Source organism: Saccopteryx bilineata, chromosome 2 (assembly GCF_036850765.1).
Source record: "Saccopteryx bilineata isolate mSacBil1 chromosome 2, mSacBil1_pri_phased_curated, whole genome shotgun sequence".
Lineage (NCBI taxonomy): Eukaryota > Metazoa > Chordata > Mammalia > Chiroptera > Emballonuridae > Saccopteryx > Saccopteryx bilineata.
Window position 1 is genome coordinate 371,216,937 of NC_089491.1, and position 17,939 is coordinate 371,234,875.

The 17,939-nt window shown below is 50.2% G+C and overlaps 1 protein-coding gene across 2 annotated transcripts; it reads right to left on the reverse strand.

Moving 5' to 3' along the window:
* Positions 1–327: 327 nt before the first annotated feature.
* ASB16 (ankyrin repeat and SOCS box containing 16) lies at positions 328–7,871 on the reverse strand. Of its 2 annotated transcripts, none has more exons than XM_066263491.1 (5): positions 7,492–7,871; positions 5,729–5,939; positions 2,778–3,270; positions 2,312–2,425; positions 328–1,833 (listed from the first exon to the last, which is right to left on the reverse strand). In XM_066263491.1, exons 1-5 carry the CDS (start codon positions 7,865–7,867, stop codon positions 1,648–1,650), a joined length of 1,380 nt encoding a protein of 459 aa, XP_066119588.1. In that variant the 5' UTR covers positions 7,868–7,871; the 3' UTR covers positions 328–1,647. The 2 variants fall into 2 exon arrangements, with proteins under 2 accessions (XP_066119588.1, XP_066119587.1); XM_066263490.1 differs by having other exon boundaries at positions 5,729–5,996.
* Positions 7,872–17,939: the final 10,068 nt, after the last annotated feature.

Below are 17,939 nucleotides of genomic sequence, written 5' to 3' on the forward strand. Positions count from 1 at the left end.
GTGGAGAGGCTGGGCAACAGCTGCAGGAGGCCAACCTCAGGACTCCTGACTTTTCTCCACCACATGACTCCAAGTGGTAATGGCATTGGGGACCCCAGGGTCTCTCACAAAAAGAACAGAAGTGCAGACTTTTAGGAGGCCCTCATCAGTTACCTTCTGCAGTGGGAAGGGACTTGGGTTATTCTTATACCCTTTTTCCTATCACAAGAATAACACTTGTTCAGTGCAGAAAACTTGGGAACCACAGAAGAAGACAGAGTGGCGGAAATAAACATGGAATGATAGGTATCTCGGTCGCATTTCAACCTAACAACATCCACACGTTGGTACTGTTGTGCATAAGTAATTTATTTGCATTCATAACAACTAGCTTAGCTTGAAAGGCTTCCTCTTAAAGATAAATGGTGGAACATTTGACTCTAGAACCAGAGGAGGACATGGGGGGGAGCAGTTGATAGCTAGTCCTCTTGTCACAGACTCTCAGAAGTCACGAGTGTAGTGACCACTGTTTAAGACACCATGCGTCACTGGGGTGGAGGGTGTGCAACACAACCATAAATGGGAACCAGACATCATGCATTTATTCTTCCTTCAACAACCATTTACTGAAATGCCTGTTCAAGGAATACAGTGCCAGTCTCAGCCTAGTTGAGGTGGACACAGGCTCTAAAGTATGATATCAAGGACCTGGCCAGTTGGCTCAGTGGTAGAGTGTCGGTCCAGCGTGTGGAAGTCCCGGGTTCAATACCCGGCCAGGGCACACAGGAGAGGCGCCCATCTGCTTTTCCATCCCTCCCCCTCTCCTTCCTCTCTGTCTCTCTCTTCCCCTCCTGCAGCCAAGGCTCCATTGGAGCAAAGTTGGCTCGGGCACTGAGGATGGCTCCATGGCCTCCGCCTCAGGTGCTAGAATGGCTCTGGTTGCAACAGAGCAGCGGCCCAGATGGGCCAAGCATGGCCCTCTGGTGGGCATGCCCGGCGGATCCCGGTTGGGGGCATGCGAGGGTCTGTCTCTCTGCCTCCCTGCTTTTCACTTCAGAAAAATAAAAAAATACAAAAAGAATTTTAAAAAAGGAAGGCAGCCTACTAGGTTGGTCAAATAGTGCTATTGAGCTGTCTTGATAAAATCAGCTTCAACTAGGGCAGAAGAAACAACAAATATATATATGGGAGGGCATACCAAGGAGGGGGAACACCTGGAATCAAAGGGTTTCAAGAGCATAGGTTTCAAGACCATTCAGTGTGCTCCCCCCTTCAAATGACAGTGACAGGTTAGACAGAGGCAGTAAGCTAGAGGCAGAGTCTGTCACTCTTTAGAAAGCTGAACAGATGCATTAGTGGCAGGGGATGAGGTGCAACAAGGATCACCACCGCCTAAGGGGCCTGGGTGGACGGAGGGACTGTCATCCACTTAGGCAAAGAAGAGGAGGTGGGTGAAGGCTGAATCTGCAAGCTTTCCCATCGGAGAGAGGAGCTGAAGCTCAGGTCAGGTTGGAGGTCAGCAGTTGACTCAAGAAGCCATTGGAGTGATGAGCTAGCCAGGGAGGATATGTGGAGTGTGGACAGAGGGTCTGGAACTGGTTTTCTAGGGCTGGGCGTATGGCGGGTGGAGAGAGCTGGACAAGCCGTGGTAGCAGCCTGGCGTGCTGCTCACTGGATGCGCTCCTCCACACGCAGCAGCAGATAGTCCCTGAGGAGCTGGGGCAGTGGGAGGCAGGCGGCGGCCTGTCGGCAGCGGTTACCCAACTGAGCACGCACAGCCAGCCGGGCCAGGTGCTGCAGCCGCCTCGGCTGGTTCACCATGCCCAGGGCAGAGCTGTAGAAGGCTTCATGCTCCTAGGGTAGGAGTGGAACAAGGTCAAATGGCTCAATACTCTTAACTCTGCCCTTCCAATTGGGGGCCACCTAGTGGTAGGGCCCTGGGATTTTGTAACCTGTCCAATTTGGTGCATCCTGAAGAACTCAGATTCAGAGCTAGAGGGCCTGCAAGAGTCATGGGAGCTGGGGCCACATTGCAGAGCCCTGTCATAGCCGTATCTGCACCCTTCCCCACTCCAAAGATGCTAGCACAGTGCCTATTGAGTCAGAGATGCCTGATACATGTCTGTGTTGATGTAAGTGAGAGAAAGGCTGGAGAGGTGTGTGGAATTAGAGGTTGTTCTGAATTGTGAAGGGATAGGGGGATCCCAGAACAATCTGCCTGTCCTCCTTCAGCCCAGGGCCCTCCTGCTCCTCCTCTCAGAAAGCCCATCCTAGAGGGATAGGCCATCTCCCCCAGAGTCCAGGATGGGTCTGTGCCCTGGGGTGGACATACCTGCCACAGTTCTGGGCGTACTGCCTCCATCCAGGTATCACAGGATGGGACACAAGGGTAAGCATTAAGAAGGACTTCCAGGGCCCGAGGGAAGTTGGCACAGTGTTTCAGCATCTAGGAGTCAAAAGAGGGTCTCAGGAGCACTATGCCTCTCCCAACCAGGGGCAGATCCAAGTCTAGAGACTAAGGTCTGAGTCTCGTACTTTTTCATGCCTCAGTTTACCCCACCTTTACGGGTGCTCCACAACCTCTGGCCCCAGCTAGTTTCCTTGGGACCTCTTTTCTCCCTTGGTTATCTTCCCCCATAGACCTCACTGGTCCTTCCCAAGGTGGGGACAGACCTCTGGCCACAGAGGGAGTGTGGGCTCTCTGTCTTTTGGTCCCCTCTCATCTGCCATGGGGCAGTTCCACAGACAGGTTTCCCCAAGCCAACTGGGGCCTCCTTTCTCCAGCTCTCCCTGTATACCTCAGGGTGCACTGGCTGAGCTCCGTAGTTCAGCAGCGCCGCCAGGAGGACTTCAGGCTCCCAGTTGGGGGTGTCCTGGACAGCCTGCAGCGCGCAGTCCATGGGGGTGTGCCCCGCTGCGTTGGGGACCGCAGCGCAGGCCCCGTGGCGCAGCAGCAGCTCTGCCAAGGCTCCACAGCCATTGGCACAGGCATTGTGCAGCGGCGTGTGGCGCTTGCGCCCAGCTGCCCCAGCATCAGCCCCAGCCTCCAGGAGCAGGTGCGCCACAGCCTGGTGCATCCGGCCACTACCCAGGCCCTCGGCCCCTGCGCAAGCTGTGTTTAGGGCCGTCTCACCCTGGCTGGTACACAGGCCCACATCTGCTCCATATGCCAAGTAGAGAGCCACATGCTCCGCCAGGCCCCCTGCCGCTGCTACGTGCAGGGGTGTCATCTCGCTGTCCCTGGCAGCCACATTCACGGTAGCTCCCACCTCCAACAGTAGCTTGGCACACCTAGGGGCAAGGCACAAGGTGCCAAGGCAAATCCTGAGGGACCAAGGCCTGGCCTGGGTACCCTAATTCTACTGTCATCCCTTACCCCCTTTTTTCTCACCCCCTGAAGTTGCAGGCCAGCCTGGTGTCCACTATCATCAGACTTACAGAAACTTGTGACAGACAGAAGGGCTGGAGAGCCCATCAAAGTCACTAGGAGCACCTTCAGTTTTCACGTGAAAAACTTCAGCCCAGAAGGATCACAGTGCAGGCCCTGGCTAGTTGGCTCAGTGGTAGAGTGTCGGCCTGGGGTGTGGATGTCTTGGGTTCAATTCCGGTCAGGGCACACAGGAGAAGTGTGTGCTTCTCGACCCCTCCTCTTCCCCCCTCTCTCTCTTTTCCCCTCCCGCAGCCATGGCTCAACTGGTTCAAGCACATTGGCCCAGGCACTGAGGATGGCTCTGTGGAGCCTCTGCCTCAGGCACTAAAAATATCTTGGTTACCAGTATGGCCCCAGATGGGCAGAGCATCAGCCCAGATGGAGGTTGCCGGGTGGATCCCGGTCAGGGCGCATGTGGGAGTCTGTTTCTCTATCTCCCCTCCTCTCACTGGGAAAGGAAGAAAAAAAGAAAAAGAAAGGTCATAGTGTAGCCAAGGACACATAGCAAATGGCTACACCAGAATTAGTACTCACTGCCTCAGACAGTCCCTCCCAGGGTCTAACCTGATGCCCCAATCACACTGGGACACCAAGGCCTGTTCTGAATAATTGAGAGTGGTCTAACATTTTGATAGCACACATACACAAAGTTGAAAGCCCACTACTACTGAGTACACTATGAAACATAAAAAATTAATGAGTATGAGTCAGAAAGAAAAAGTAGAAGTCCTAATATTTTTCTTTTGCCTCCAAACTTGAAAACCACCCTTCCAGACCAGCCACACCCACTCCAACAAAAGAAGACACTTGGGAACCCACCTACTCCACTTTCAAACAAACAAAACCAAACAAAAACCAGATTTAAGGAAGCACGCTTTTTTCAATCTTCTCGTTCCTGGAAAAAGTATGGGCCAGAACACAGTAAAGGTAAATATTCATTAACCACCATGGGATAAACCAAACACACAACAAACTAAACTAGTGATGAAACTAAACTAACAGTAACTTAGATTTTAAAAGCTAGAATGGCAGCCACTGGAACTCAGAAGCAGATCCATCAACCCCAATGAAACACTGATGACCAAGTGTCCTTCCCCAAAACAGCCAGACTTCAGCTCTCCTTCAGTGCACATGACCAATAGGCACTTTGTTCAGTGGCCAAGAGTGGAGTAGCAGCCAGTCATCCATAACTACTGAACTTATTTCCTTGGCAAGTTCTAATCATGGGCTAAGTTTTGTTTTCAAATACTAAATTTAAATAACACTGAAAAGCTAATTCACTAGGATTTCAGTAAGCAGAACAATTCTCACTTTACTTAAAAGGATAAAGTCGGCCCTGGCCGGTTGGCTCAGCGGTAGAGCGTCGGCCTGGCGTGCGGGGAACCCAGGTTCGATTCCCGGCCAGGCCACGTGGGAGAAGCGTCCATTTGCTCCCCCCTCCTTCCTCTCTGTCTCTCTCTTCCCCTCCCGCAGCCAAGGCTCCATTGGAGCAAGAATGGCCCGGGCGCTGGGGATGGCTCCTTGGCCTCTGCCCCAGGCGCTAGAGTGGCTCTGGTCACAATAGAGCGACGCCCCGGAGGGGCAGAGCGTCCCCCCTGGTGGGCGTGCCGGGTGGATCCCGGTCGGGCGCATGCGGGAGTCTGTCTGACTGTCTCTCCCCGTTTCCAGCTTTGGGAAAACACACACACACAAAAAAAAAAAAAAAAAAAAAAAGGATAAAGTCTGCTGGAAAGTGTACCACATGCCCATAAGAACTCAAGAAAGGGCTGGAAAATTTGGATCACTCTGGGTCCACCGCTAATCTAGATTTAAGTGGGGTGAAGTTCCCAGCATGTGGGTGATGGAATATCTCCCAGGAGCCCTTGACGCCTTACCACGGCTAACCCTGTCTGGGGACCTGTTGTAAGAGTATAAATACCACCATGTAGGAGGTCCAAGAAACTATTGACCTTAAACAGGCGGAGGAAGAGATGTGGGGGGCCTTATACTAAGGTTGGAAAACACCAGGCTAGATCTTTTTTGATGCCTACCTCAAAACAGCTAGGAATCTGGCCATGAAGGGTTCACAGGGAGTAAGAGACAGTAGTTGGAACAGGGTTTTCCCAAAAAGCAAAGGGCTTCTGCCTTCTGGACTTAGCTGATATGACCTTGGACAAGTCACTAAACCTTTTTGAACCTCAGTTTTCTCATCCATAGAATGAGACCTGTCTCTCAGGTTGTTGTGAGAACATGAATATATGAGGTACTTCTTCCCTTCTGGTCATGTGAGCTGCAGACACACACACCCTTCCCAAACCATATCAAACCCTGGGCACTTACTGCAAGGACTCAGGGGCTGTGCAGAGGTGCAAGGGGGTTGTGCCTTCCTCAGACAACACATTGGCTTTGGCGCCGAAGGTCAGCAGCAGCCGCACACAGTCAGATTGGGCATGGGCACATGCCTCATGCAAGGCTGCCCGGCCCCCAACCCGAGCATCCAGCTCAGCACCCTGCTGAATGAGGTGGCGGGCGCAGTCGGTATAGCCTCGGGCTGCAGCGATAGTGAGGGGTACCGTCTGGTTGGTCTTGGGGGTTAGTACCCAAAACCCTGTGGAGAACAGACAATGTTTGGGTTGGGGGGTGTGAGGCTGGCAGGCAGGGCAGGCTGCTGTGAACAGCTGATGCTGGCTTTTCCTCTGTACCCCTGGCTGAGCACAAACTCTATGCCAGGCTCTTCCTGTGGAGAGGGGGTCACTCAAGCCCTGATTTGGGAGTATTAATAGGAATAACCTTTTAAAATAGTTTGTTAATCTGTAACAATACATAGTATGTGTGTCATAGGGTCACATCTCTAATAGTTGAAGCAAAGCAGAAATTTAGATCCTGTGGTGACTGTGAGAACATATATTCTCCAGGGGTTTTGAACCCCCAAATCCATGGGTGGGGTTGGAGACAATCCCTTGTGGATCAAACTGGGCAATCAAAATTGAAGTATTTGTTTTACATGGAAAACCCTCTGGACAGTATAGATCTTAATGGCCCTGGCCGGTTGGCTCAGCGGTAGAGCGTCGGCCTGGCGTGCGGGGGACCCGGGTTCGATTCCCGGCCAGGGCACATAGGAGAAGTGCCCATTTGCTTCTCCACCCCCCCCCTTCCTCTCTGTCTCTCTCTTCCCCTATCACAGCCAAGGCTCCATTGGAGCAAAGATGGCCCGGGCGCTGGGGTTGGCTCCTTGGCCTCTGCCCCAGGCGCTAGAGTGGCTCTGGTCGCGGCAGAGCAACGCCCCGGAGGGGCAGAGCATCGCCCCCTGGTGGGCATAGCGTCGCCCCTGGTGGGCGTGCCGGGTGGATCCCCGTCGGGCGCATGCGGGAGTCTGTCTGACTGTCTCTCCCCGTTTCCAGCTTCAGAAAAATACAAAAAAAAAAAAAAAAAAAAGAATAGATCTTAAGGAAATCAGCTGGCAAGTACACAAAGATATTCATCATATTGCTATTTAAAAATAGTCTTTAAAAAAGGAACCCAATTATCCAATTTATTTGGGGTATAGTTATAGAAATCATGGCATACCCTTACAGTAGAATTTATGCCCCTATATAAAATATTATGTCAACTTATGGTTATTTACATATGCTACATAAAAAAATCAGGTTAAACATGGCATATAAAGATAAATAAATGGATCAATGAACAACTAAGGTGTCGCAACAAAAAACTGATGATTGATGCTTCTCATCTCTCTCTGTTCCTGTCTGTCTGTCCCTATCTATCCCTCTCTCTGACTCTCTCTCTGTCTCTGTAAAAAATAATAATAAAAATTTTTAAATAAATAAATGGCATATAGATTATAATTTCATTCTGTGTAGGAAAAAATATATAGAAAAACTGCATTAGAATTGTGTTCCTATGTAATTAATATGTGTTAATAAAACATACAAAACACTAACCAAGCCTCACCTCTGTTTAGGAGGGGGCTAGAATGAGCAGGGGGAAGGGATCATGTAGTTTATGATCTGCAGGCAGGGCATGGGGCTGAGATGCTCCCCTCTCCTCACCCCCACCTCTTCCCTCTCCCCCCTCTTCTGCCCCCACCTGCTGCTCCCTACCCTGTTCAGGCGACCAGGCCAACTGGTTGTTCACAGTCTCCACAATCATGTTGGCGGCATCTTCATCTTGGAACAGGGCTTGGACCTGTTGCAGGTTGCCGGAGAACAGGGCATTGTGGACCGCTGGGTCTCGGCAGGAGTGGCGAGGCCTAGTGAGTCGAGCCTGGGAACTTGGGGGGCACCTTTGGCTCCGGCGCTGCTGGGCCACTGCCCGGCGCCGGTCCTCCCACTCCAGCCACTCTTGCTGCAGGCGGAGAGAGCGCAATGTGCAGGAGGTAAAGGGGAAGGTCGCTTCTGCCATGGGAAGGGGCCCAGGGGTCTGGTCAGTGGCAGCCGGGCAGAGCCTGGTGACTACCACCTTGTTCTGAGGAGCCATCCTGCCCCCTCACCCGTGACCCAGAGAGAACAGCAGCTGAGGCTATAAATAGGCCCCTTGCTCTCTGGTAAACAGGTTGCCCAGAGTCCTGATTCCAGAGAAGGTGTTGGGCTAGCCCCTGCCCCTGCTGATACCCTCTAGTTGGGTAGCAGGCCCTCAGGTGAGGTCATTCCTGCACCCCAGGGTCCATATCCTCCCATTTCTCAAGAGTGAGCACCTTGGGTTGGCAAGATCTGAGGTGAGTGAAGCAGTCAATCAAAGAGACAGACAGGGCCTGGAGGAAGAGCCAGAGTCCCCCAGCCTCTCTGATGTTGGCTGGAGGGTAGAACCCAGCCCTGGAAATAAGGGCAAGGTAGAAATAGTTCGAACAGCTCTTCCCAGCATTTGCAGTAATAGTGATAGCTCTGCACATGTATGCACAGGATTTTACAATATATTTAAATCACTTTTATATCTATCTTTACTTGGTGACCATACTTTCTGGCTCACCCAGAAAAAAACAGTAAAGTTGGTTTTGGCAATGAAGGATATAATCAGGCTAATTATTATACTTGAACACCACTGAAATGGGTGGTCTTTCTTTTTTTTTTTTTAAGATTTTTATTTATTCATTCTAGAGTGAGGAGAGAAAGAGAGAGAGAGAAGGGGGAGGAGCAGGAAGCATCAACTCCCGTATGTGCCTTGACTAGGTAAGCCCAGGGTTTTGAACCAGTAACCTCAGCGTTTCAGGTCAACACTTTATCCACTGTGCCACCACAGGTCAGGCTGGTCTTTTTTTTTTTTTTTTTTAATTGATTTTAGAGAGAGAAAGATAGAGAGAGGAACTTCGATCTGTTCCTGTATGTGCCCTGACCAGGGATCAAAACAGCAACCTCTGAAAAACAAACAAACAAACAAAACCCCCCAGCAACCTCTGGACTACAGGACGATGCTCTAACCAGCTGAGCTATCCAGCCAGGGCAAGAGATGGGTGATCTAATGCAGGGGTCAGGAACCTATGGCTCGTGAGCCAGATGTGGCTCTTTTGATGGCTGCAACTGGCTCGCAGACAAATCTTTAATAAAAATAATAATAATAGAGAAATGCAAATCAAAACTAAAATGAGATACCACCTCACACCTGTTAGATTAGCTATTATCAACAAGACAGGTAATAGCAAATGTTGGAGAGGCTGTGGAGAAAAAGGAACCCTCATTCACTGTTGGTGGGAATGTAAGGTAGTACAACCATTATGGAAGAAAGTATGGTGGTTCCTCAAAAAACTGAAAATAGAACTACCTTATGACCCAGCAATCCCTCTACTGGGTATATACCCCCAAAACTCAGACACATTGATACGTAAAGACACATGCAGCCCCATGTTCATTGCAGCATTGTTCACAGTGGCCAAGACATGGAAACAACCAAAAAGCCCTTCAATAGAAGATTGGATAAAGAAGATGTGGCACATATACACTATGGAATATTACTCAGCCATAAGAAATGATGACATCGGATCATTTGCAGCAAAATGGTGGGATCTTGATAACATTATACGGAGTGAAATAAGTAAATCAGAAAAAACCAAGAACTACATGATTCCAGCCTGACCAGGCGGTGGCACAGTGGATACAGCGTCGGACTGGGATGCGGAAGACCCAGGTTTGAGACCCCGAGGTCACCAGCTTGAGCGTGGGTTCATCTGGTTTGAGCAAAAGCCCACCAGCTGGAACCCAAGGTCGCTGGCTCCAGCAAGGGGTTACTCAGTCTGCTGAAGGCCCGCGGTCAAGGCACATATGAGAAAGCAATCGATGAACAACTAAGGTGTTGCAATGCGCAATGAAAAAGTAATGATTGATGTTTCTCATCTCTCTCCATTCCTGTCTGTCTGTCCCTGTCTATCCCTCTCTCTGACTCACTGTCTCTGTAAAAAATAAGTAAATAAATTTAAAAAATTTAAAAAAAAGAACTATATGATTCCATACATTGATGGGACATAAAAACGAGACTAAGAGACATGGACAAGAGTGTGGTGGTTACAGGGAGTGGGGGGCTGGGGGTTAGGGGGGGAGCAGGGAGAGGGGGAGGGGGAGGGACACAAAGAAAACTAGATAGAGGGTGGCGGAGGACAATCTGACTTTGGGTGATGGGTATGCAACATAATTGAATGACAAGATAACCTGGACATGTTTTCTTTGAATATATGTATCCAGATTTATTGATGTCACCCCATTAACATTAATAAAAATTTATTTATAAAAAAAATAATGTTAAAAATATAAAACATTCCCATGTATTACAATCCATTCATTTCCTACCGCTCATGTTCATGGTTGCAGGTGGCTGGAGCCAATCACAGCTGTCCTCTGGGACAACACCAAATTTTTATTGGATAATGCCTAACGTACATGGGTTGTTGTATGGCTCTCACAGAATTACATTTTAAAATATGTGATGTTCCTGGCTCTCTCAGCCAAAAACTGCTCTAATGTCTGTTTACTGATGAGGAACTAAGGCTTAACAAGGTAAAACTACTTGCTTAATATACAATTTGTGAAGGGCAGAGGCTAGGACTAGGACCCCAGCTATCCTGACTCCACAGATGGTGCACTTTGGTTCTAGCTGCTATGGCCATGTGAGGGCAAAGACACTGTGAGCCTCCACCCACCCTCCAAGCAGGACAACACGATCTCTAGAAACTACCTTCATCCTGACCTATGGTGGCACAGTGGATAAAGTGTCGACCTGGAATGCTGAGGTTGCCGGTTTAAAATCCTGGGCATTGCCCTGGCCGGTTGGCTCAGCGGTAGAGCATCGGCCTGGCGTGCAGGAATCCCGGGTTCGATTCCTGGCCAGGGCACACAGGAGAAGTGCCCATCTGCTTCTCCACCCCTCCCCGTCTCCTTCCTCTCTGTCTCTCTCTTCCCCTCCCGCAGCCGAGGCTCCATTGGAGCAAAGTTGGCCCGGGCACTGAGGATGGCTCTATGGCCTCCGCCTCAGGCGCTAGAATGGCTCTGGCTGCAACAGAGCGATGCCCCAGATGAGCAGAGCATCGCTCCCTGGTGGGCATGCCGGGTGGATCCTGGTCGGGCACGTGCAGGAGTCTGTCTGACTGCCTCCCCATTTCCAACTTCAGAAAAATACAAAAAAAATAAAAATAAAAAAAATAAAACCCTGGGCACATATAAGAAGCAACTACTACAAGTTGATGCTTCCTGCTCCTCCCCCACCCCCTTTCTCTCCTCTATAATAAATCGGCAAATAAAATCTTTAAAAAAATAAAAAAGGGGCCCTGGCCGGTTGGCTCAGCCGTAGAGCGTCGGCCTGGCGTGTGGGGAACCTGGGTTCGATTCCCGGCCAGGGCACATAGGAGAAGCGCCCATTTGCTTCTCCACCCCCGCTCCTCCTTCCTCTCTGTCTCTCTCTTCCCCTCCCACAGCCGAGGCTCCATTGGAGCAAAGATGGCCCAGGCGCTGGGGATGGCTCCTTGGCCTCTGCCCCAGGCGCTAGAGTGGCTCTGGTCGCTCGCGGCAGACCGACGCCCCGGAGGGGCAGAGCAGAGCTTCGCCCCTGGTGGGCGGGCCGGGTGGATCCTGGTCGGGCGCATGCGGGAGTCTGTCTGACTGTCTCTCCCCGTTTCCAGCTTCAGAAAATTTAAAAAAAATTTAAAAATTAAAAAATAATAAAATTAAAAAATTAAAAAGGGCCTGACCTGTGGTGGTGCAGTGGATAAAGCGTCGACCTGGAAATGCTGAGGTTGCCGGTTCAAAACCCTGGGCTTGCCTGGTCAAGGCACATATGGGAGTTGATACTTCCAGCTCCTCCCCACCTTCTCTCTCTGTCTCTCTCTCTCTCTCCTCTCTAAAATGAATAAATAAAATTAAAAAAAAAGAAAAAAATGTATTAAAACAAGAAACTACCTTCAGTGAGTTCCCCACCCCTCACCACACCCAACCCTTAAAAGGGTTCCCATGCTTGCCTGAGGGCTAAGGGCTTGACCTGGCAACTCTGGGGACTCCAGACCTTTAAGCCGGGGACCTATTCACTTCCAGAAGAAAGTTGTTTTGCGTCCAGGAGCCTCTAGGGGGAGGAATGAGGCCATGAAATAACAGCTGTTGTGGCTGCCAATCCAGGGAAGGGGAGGCAGGAGAGATGCCAGCCGCTGCTTCAGAAGCTCTCCTAACCAGAAGAGCTCACTCCTTGTGCAGGCGGGCTGGCCCCTCGGCCCCTCGCCCCTCAGGGTGGGCCTAGCCTTATCATGCCTTGGCTGCAGTGGCTGGTCTGTCTCCCTCAGTACTGTGGACTCCTCCTGTCTCCTCTGCCCCTGCACTTCCTCCCCTCACTGGCTCTGCAGCAGTCCTTGCTCAGTTATCTCTGACTTCTTCCTCTCCCTAGTGCCCTCACACAAACAAGTTCCAGGTCCTGTTCTCACATTCTCAATTACCATTTCAACATCTTGAACCTGGACCAGTCCAGCTTCCTACCTGGTGACCCTTCCTCTGGCCACAGCCCCTCTGCTTCACTGTCTACATGGAATGATCTAACTAAAACCCTTAATTCCTGGCCCTGGCCGGTTAGCTCAGTTGGTTAGTGTCATCCTGAAATTCCAAGGTTGCGGGTTCATTCCCTGTTCAGGGAACATATGGAATGCAACCAATGAATGCACATCTAAGTGGAACAACAAATGAATGCTTCCCTCTTTCTCTCTCTCTCCCTTCCTCTCTCTCTAAAAAACAATAAAAATAAAATAAAATGGCTAATTCCTAGCTTGAAAACTCCTGCTGACTTTTTTTTTTTTTATTTAAGATTTTACTGATTTTAGAGAGAGGATAGAGAGAAAGGCAGGGGGAGGAGCAGGAAGCATCAACTCATAGTATTTGCTTCCTGTATGTCCCTTGACCAAGCAAGCCCGGGGTCTCGAACCAGCAACCTCAGCATTCCAGGCTGACACTTTATCCACTGTGCCACCACAGGTCAGGCAAACCCAGGGTTTTGAACTGGCAGCCCCAGCGTTCCAGGTCGAGACTTTATCCACTGTGCCACCACAGGTCAGGCAAAACTTCTGCTAATTTTTGACAGCTCCCTTCTCCAGCTGAGCCCGTTCCTTGGTTTGGCCTCACATCACATAGCATTCTCATTGTGACTCCTCACCCTTCCCTGCCATTCTCTCTGCTTGGAATTCCCTTCTGACTCATTCCTCAAAGTCCACCTCAAAGGTACCTGCTCTGAGACATTCCTGCAGCAGCCCCAGATCCCCCCACACACACACTCTTCGGGTTCCAGTTACTCCCTGTCCATGAACTTTGTAAAGCACTTGTCCCAGTGTACTGTAGATGACAGTCTGCTGTGCTGGATGTGGGCTCCAGGGAGGTTCCGAAATTATTCAGTTGTTTCTGGTCCCAGCAGGGCCTGGCACACAGTAGGTCTTGACATGGTGTTTAGGGGCACTTGGCACTTAGCAGGCTAGCCTCTTATGTGTAGTGCATTGACTGAGGGCCCCTGTTCTCTGCCAGAGCAAACACTCATCTGCCTGTCCAAGTGGGTGGCAGCAGCCTGGGCTGTTTCCAGCACTGCCCTTACCCTGCTGTCATCCACTCTGGCCCCAGCTTCTTGGTGGTATTCCAGGGTGGGGGATCCCAGAGAAGGAATGAGATCATGCACAGAGAGGGCTTGGCGATCCTCAGAGAAAGGCGCCTCTATAAATGCAGCAGTGATTAACCCTGTTGGAACCTATTCAGTGTTTTAATTGCCCCGCCAACGACCTGGCTGAGCACCCACAGCTGGGTTCCCAGGGTTGGGAGTTGGCAAGGCTGGATGGGGCCAGGAGGGGCCAAGATGGGGTGGGCGTCCCTCCCTCCTGAGGCACACAATAGTCATGGTGTTTGGGGCCCGTGATTGTGTTGACCTCCCAAGCCTCTCTGTAACCTTCTTGTCACACAGGCCTGAAGGTGCTGACTATAGCTGTCCCCAGAGACCATGTGTTCTGTCTCCTCTCTTTAGCCGTAATTTCTCTCTCTCTCTCTCTCTCTCTCTCTCTCTTTTTAAACGGAGACAGAGAGAGGCAGAAAGAGGGACAGACAGGGACAGACAGGAACTGAGAGAGATGAGAAGCATCAATCATCAGTTTTTTGTTGAGACACTCCAGTTGTTCATTGATTGCTTTCTCATATGTGCCTTGACCATGGGCCTTCAGCAGACCAAGTAACCCCTTGCTTGAGCCAGTGACCTTGGGTCCAAGCTGGTGAGCTTTTGCTCAAACCAGATGAGCCCGCACTCAAGCTGGCGACCTCGGGGTCTCGAACCTGGGTCCTCCACATCCCAGTTTGACTCTCTATCCACTGCACCACCGCCCGGTCAGGCTAGCCTTAACTTCTTAAGGGCAGAAAAACTGTTCTTAGTGTTCACTTCCCGAGGCCTTTACTTCAACCCACACATGAACCCAGAGAGAGCCAAGTGCCAGGAGCAGTGCCAGGTGATTGGATACCCAGCCTGCCGTCTTGGAGCTCAGAGCTGTGGGACGATGAAGCACACCACAAGAAACCAGGACACCACTCAGGACTGTGAGCAGTAGAGACCAGGGATCAAGGGGTTGAATGGGGAAGGGCACTGGAGGCTTGGCAGAGCATGGGGTAGTTTAGGTGCAGAAAGACCACATGGCCCAGATCTAAGCTACAAAGGCAGAGCTGGGAAGTCAGCAGCAGGCAGAAGAGAAAGAAGTGCAGGTAGGAAGACCAGATGGGAGTGTGAAAGGGCAAGGTGCTGATGAATTAGCTCTCTATTGCTCCTGGGCTTAGAACACAAAAGCCTTTTAGGGCAGGGCCCCCTGAAACCATCAGTTAGCTGAGCATGTTCTTAAAGCATTTGTTCACTCCAGCCCTGAGACTGGGATCCATGGGATCAACCTCTCTTTGGGAAAAGAGAGTTTAATACCTTCCCCCAGAGCAGCACCAAGCCCATGAGAGGTCCTTGACTCACAGATGCTTAATGAAGACAGGTGGAAGCAGGGGAGTCTAATGGTCAGACTGGAGTCTTTAACCCACACCCCCTCATCCATGAGTTGAGAGAATCTTCCTGTCTTCTTTAAAATATATATATATTTTTAGATTTTTTAAATTATTCTTTTTTTTTTTTTTTTTTTTTTTTTGTATTTTTCTGAAGTTGGAAACGGGGAGGCAGTCAGACAGACTCCCGCATGCGCCCGACCGGGATCCACCTGGCATGCCCACCAGGGGCGATGCTCTGCCCATCTGGGGCGTCGCTCTGTTGTGACCAGAGCCATTCTAGAGCCTGAGGCAGAGGCCATAGAGCCATCCTCAGCGCCCGGGCCAACTTTGCTCCAATAGAGCCTTGGCTGTGGGAGGGGAAGAGAGAGACAGAGAGGAAGGAGAGGGGGAGGGGTGGAGAAGCAGATGGGCACTTCTCCTGTGTGCCCTGGCCGGGAATTGAACCCAGGACTCCCGCACGCCAGGCTGACACTCTACCACTGAGCCAACCGGCCAGGGCCAAATTACTCATGGTTTTTAGAGAGAGGAGAGACACACACACACAGAGAGAGAGAGAGAGAAGGGGGGAGAAGCAGAAAGCATCAATTCCCATATGTGCCTTGACCAGGCAGCCAAGGTTTCAAAACAGCGACCTCAGTGTTTAAGGTCGACACTTTATCCACTGCACTACCACAGGTCAGGCGATAAAATCTTCCTTTCCTTCATTCCAGAAAAGGAAAACAGGCCCTGGCCGGTTGGCTCAGCGGTAGAGCATCAGCCTGGCGTGCGGGGGACCCGGGTTCGATTCCCGGCCAGGGCACACAGGAGAAGCGTCCATTTGCTTCTCCACCCCACCCCCCTTCCTCTCTGTCTCTCTCTTCCCCTCCCGCAGCCAAGGCTCCATTGGAACAAAGATGGCCCGGGCGCTGGGGATGGCTCCTTGGCCTCTGCCCCAGGCGCTAGAGTGGCTCTGGTCGCAACAGAGCAACATCCCGGAGGGGCAGAGCATCGCCCCCTGGTGGGCAGAGCGTCGCCCCTGGTGGGCGTGCCGGGTGGATCCCGGTCGGGCGCATGCGGGAGTCTGTCTGACTGTCTCTCCCCGTTTCCAGCTTCAGAAAAATACAAAAAAAAAAAAAACCAGAAAAGGAAAACAAAATTGCCAACTTGGTACTATTAGACCTTTTATACCCCTTGTTCAATAATTCTGGCCTAAAAGGTGGAATAGAGCCCGGCCTGTGGTGGCGCAGTGGATAAAGTACTGACCAAGAACGCTGAGGTCACTGTTTCAAAACTCTGGGCTTGCCTGGTCAAGGCACATATGGGAGTTGATGCTTCCTGCTCCTCCCCCTTCTCTCTCTTTCTCTCTCCCTCTCTCCTATATAAAATGAATTTTTTAAAAAAGGTAGTATAGAGAAGCTATAGTGACCAAGAGTTTCTTGGCAACAAAATAAATAATGTAGTGTTAGATTATAACCCAAAGCATAAAAGAAATACCCAGGAGTTGATACTGATACAAATGAATTAATAAAAAATGAGGGAATAGCCCAATCTCCCATGCAGAGTTCCAAATTATCTATGTGAATATTCTTCCCTTAAGGAATGTAACTCCTCATGCCCGTATGTGCACCGCACACAGCGACTTCCTTCTAAAGAAGGCAGCACGGAAAGGGAAGAGAAAGAAGTGTAACTTTACAGTGGAGAAACCTGAGAAACCTGACAAACTCCACCTCAGCCAGCTGATCAAGGCCAACATCAACCCTTGACATGATGTGATGAGAATAGCACCTTAACTCAGTAGTCTTCCTCCAAAAACATAACACCAGTCTAATCATAAAAAAAAAAAATCAGGCAAATTCCAGTAGATGGGCACCCTATAACATGCCTGAGCCTCACTCCTCAAAGTTGCCAAGGCCATAAAACAAGGAAAGTCTGAGATACAACCACAGCCAAGAGGCTAAAAGCATGATGACTAAACGTATTGTGGGATCCTGGAACAGAGACAGGACCTCAGGAGAAGACTGAGTAAATCTGAACAAAGTATTGAGTTCAGACAGTAATAATGTATCAATCTGGTTCTTTAATTGTGACGAGGCTACCAACTAATGTAAGATGGTAATAATAGGGGAAACTGGGTGTGACACATTATGGGAACTCCCAGTAATATCTGCAATAATTCGGTAAATCTAAAACAAAAGTTTATTAAAGAAAAAAAGATGGGGGGTGAACACATAATACTGTGTACAGAAGATGTGTTATAAAATTGTACACCTGAAACCTGTATAATTTTGTTAACCAGTGTCACCCCGATAAATTCATTAAAAATAATAATAAATAAAATAATTTAACACCTTCAAAAATAAAAATAGCCTTGGCAGGTTGGCTCAGTGGTAGAGAGTCAACTGGAATGTGGATGTCCAGGGTTTGATTCCCAGTCAGGGCATACAGAAGTGACTATCTGCTTCTCCTCCTCTCCCCCTCCCCTCTCTTCTCCTCCCATAGCCATGGCTCACGTTGGCCCTGGGCGTTGAGGTTGGTTCCTTAGAGCCTCTGCCTCAGGAGATAAAAATAGCTTGGTTGCAAGAATCAGAGCACAGGTCCCAGACAGGGGTTGCCAGGTGGATCTCAGTCAGGGAGCATGAGGGATTCTGTCTCACTATCTCTCCTCCTCTCACTTAAATAAAACAAAATGGAAATAAACGAGAGAGAAAATGAGTAACTTGGTTCTGCGTGGTCGAAGCACCACTGGAAGGGTGAACAGGACAAGGAGCAGCAAGGAAAGAAAGGAGATGGAGGCAGGGGAAGTGGATGACTGCTTTATTTCAGAAAAACGTACCGTAGCCACACCCCTGCCCCTGTGAACCATGGACATGGGTAAGCTGGGCAGCTACAGGCCTCAAGAGACAAAGCCGAGGGAAGTCTGAGTGTGCTCCTTCCCTGTCCACTGCTATAGTGTAGCTCCTCTCAGCATCTCAGCTGTACAGGGACTGAGGAGTAAAGGGACCAGGCCCAACATCCTCTAAAATCAAGATGAGGTAGGAGAGTGACACACTGTCCCTGCTGGCAAGAACAAAAGAATGGCCTGACCAGGCGGTGGCGCAGTGGATAGAGCG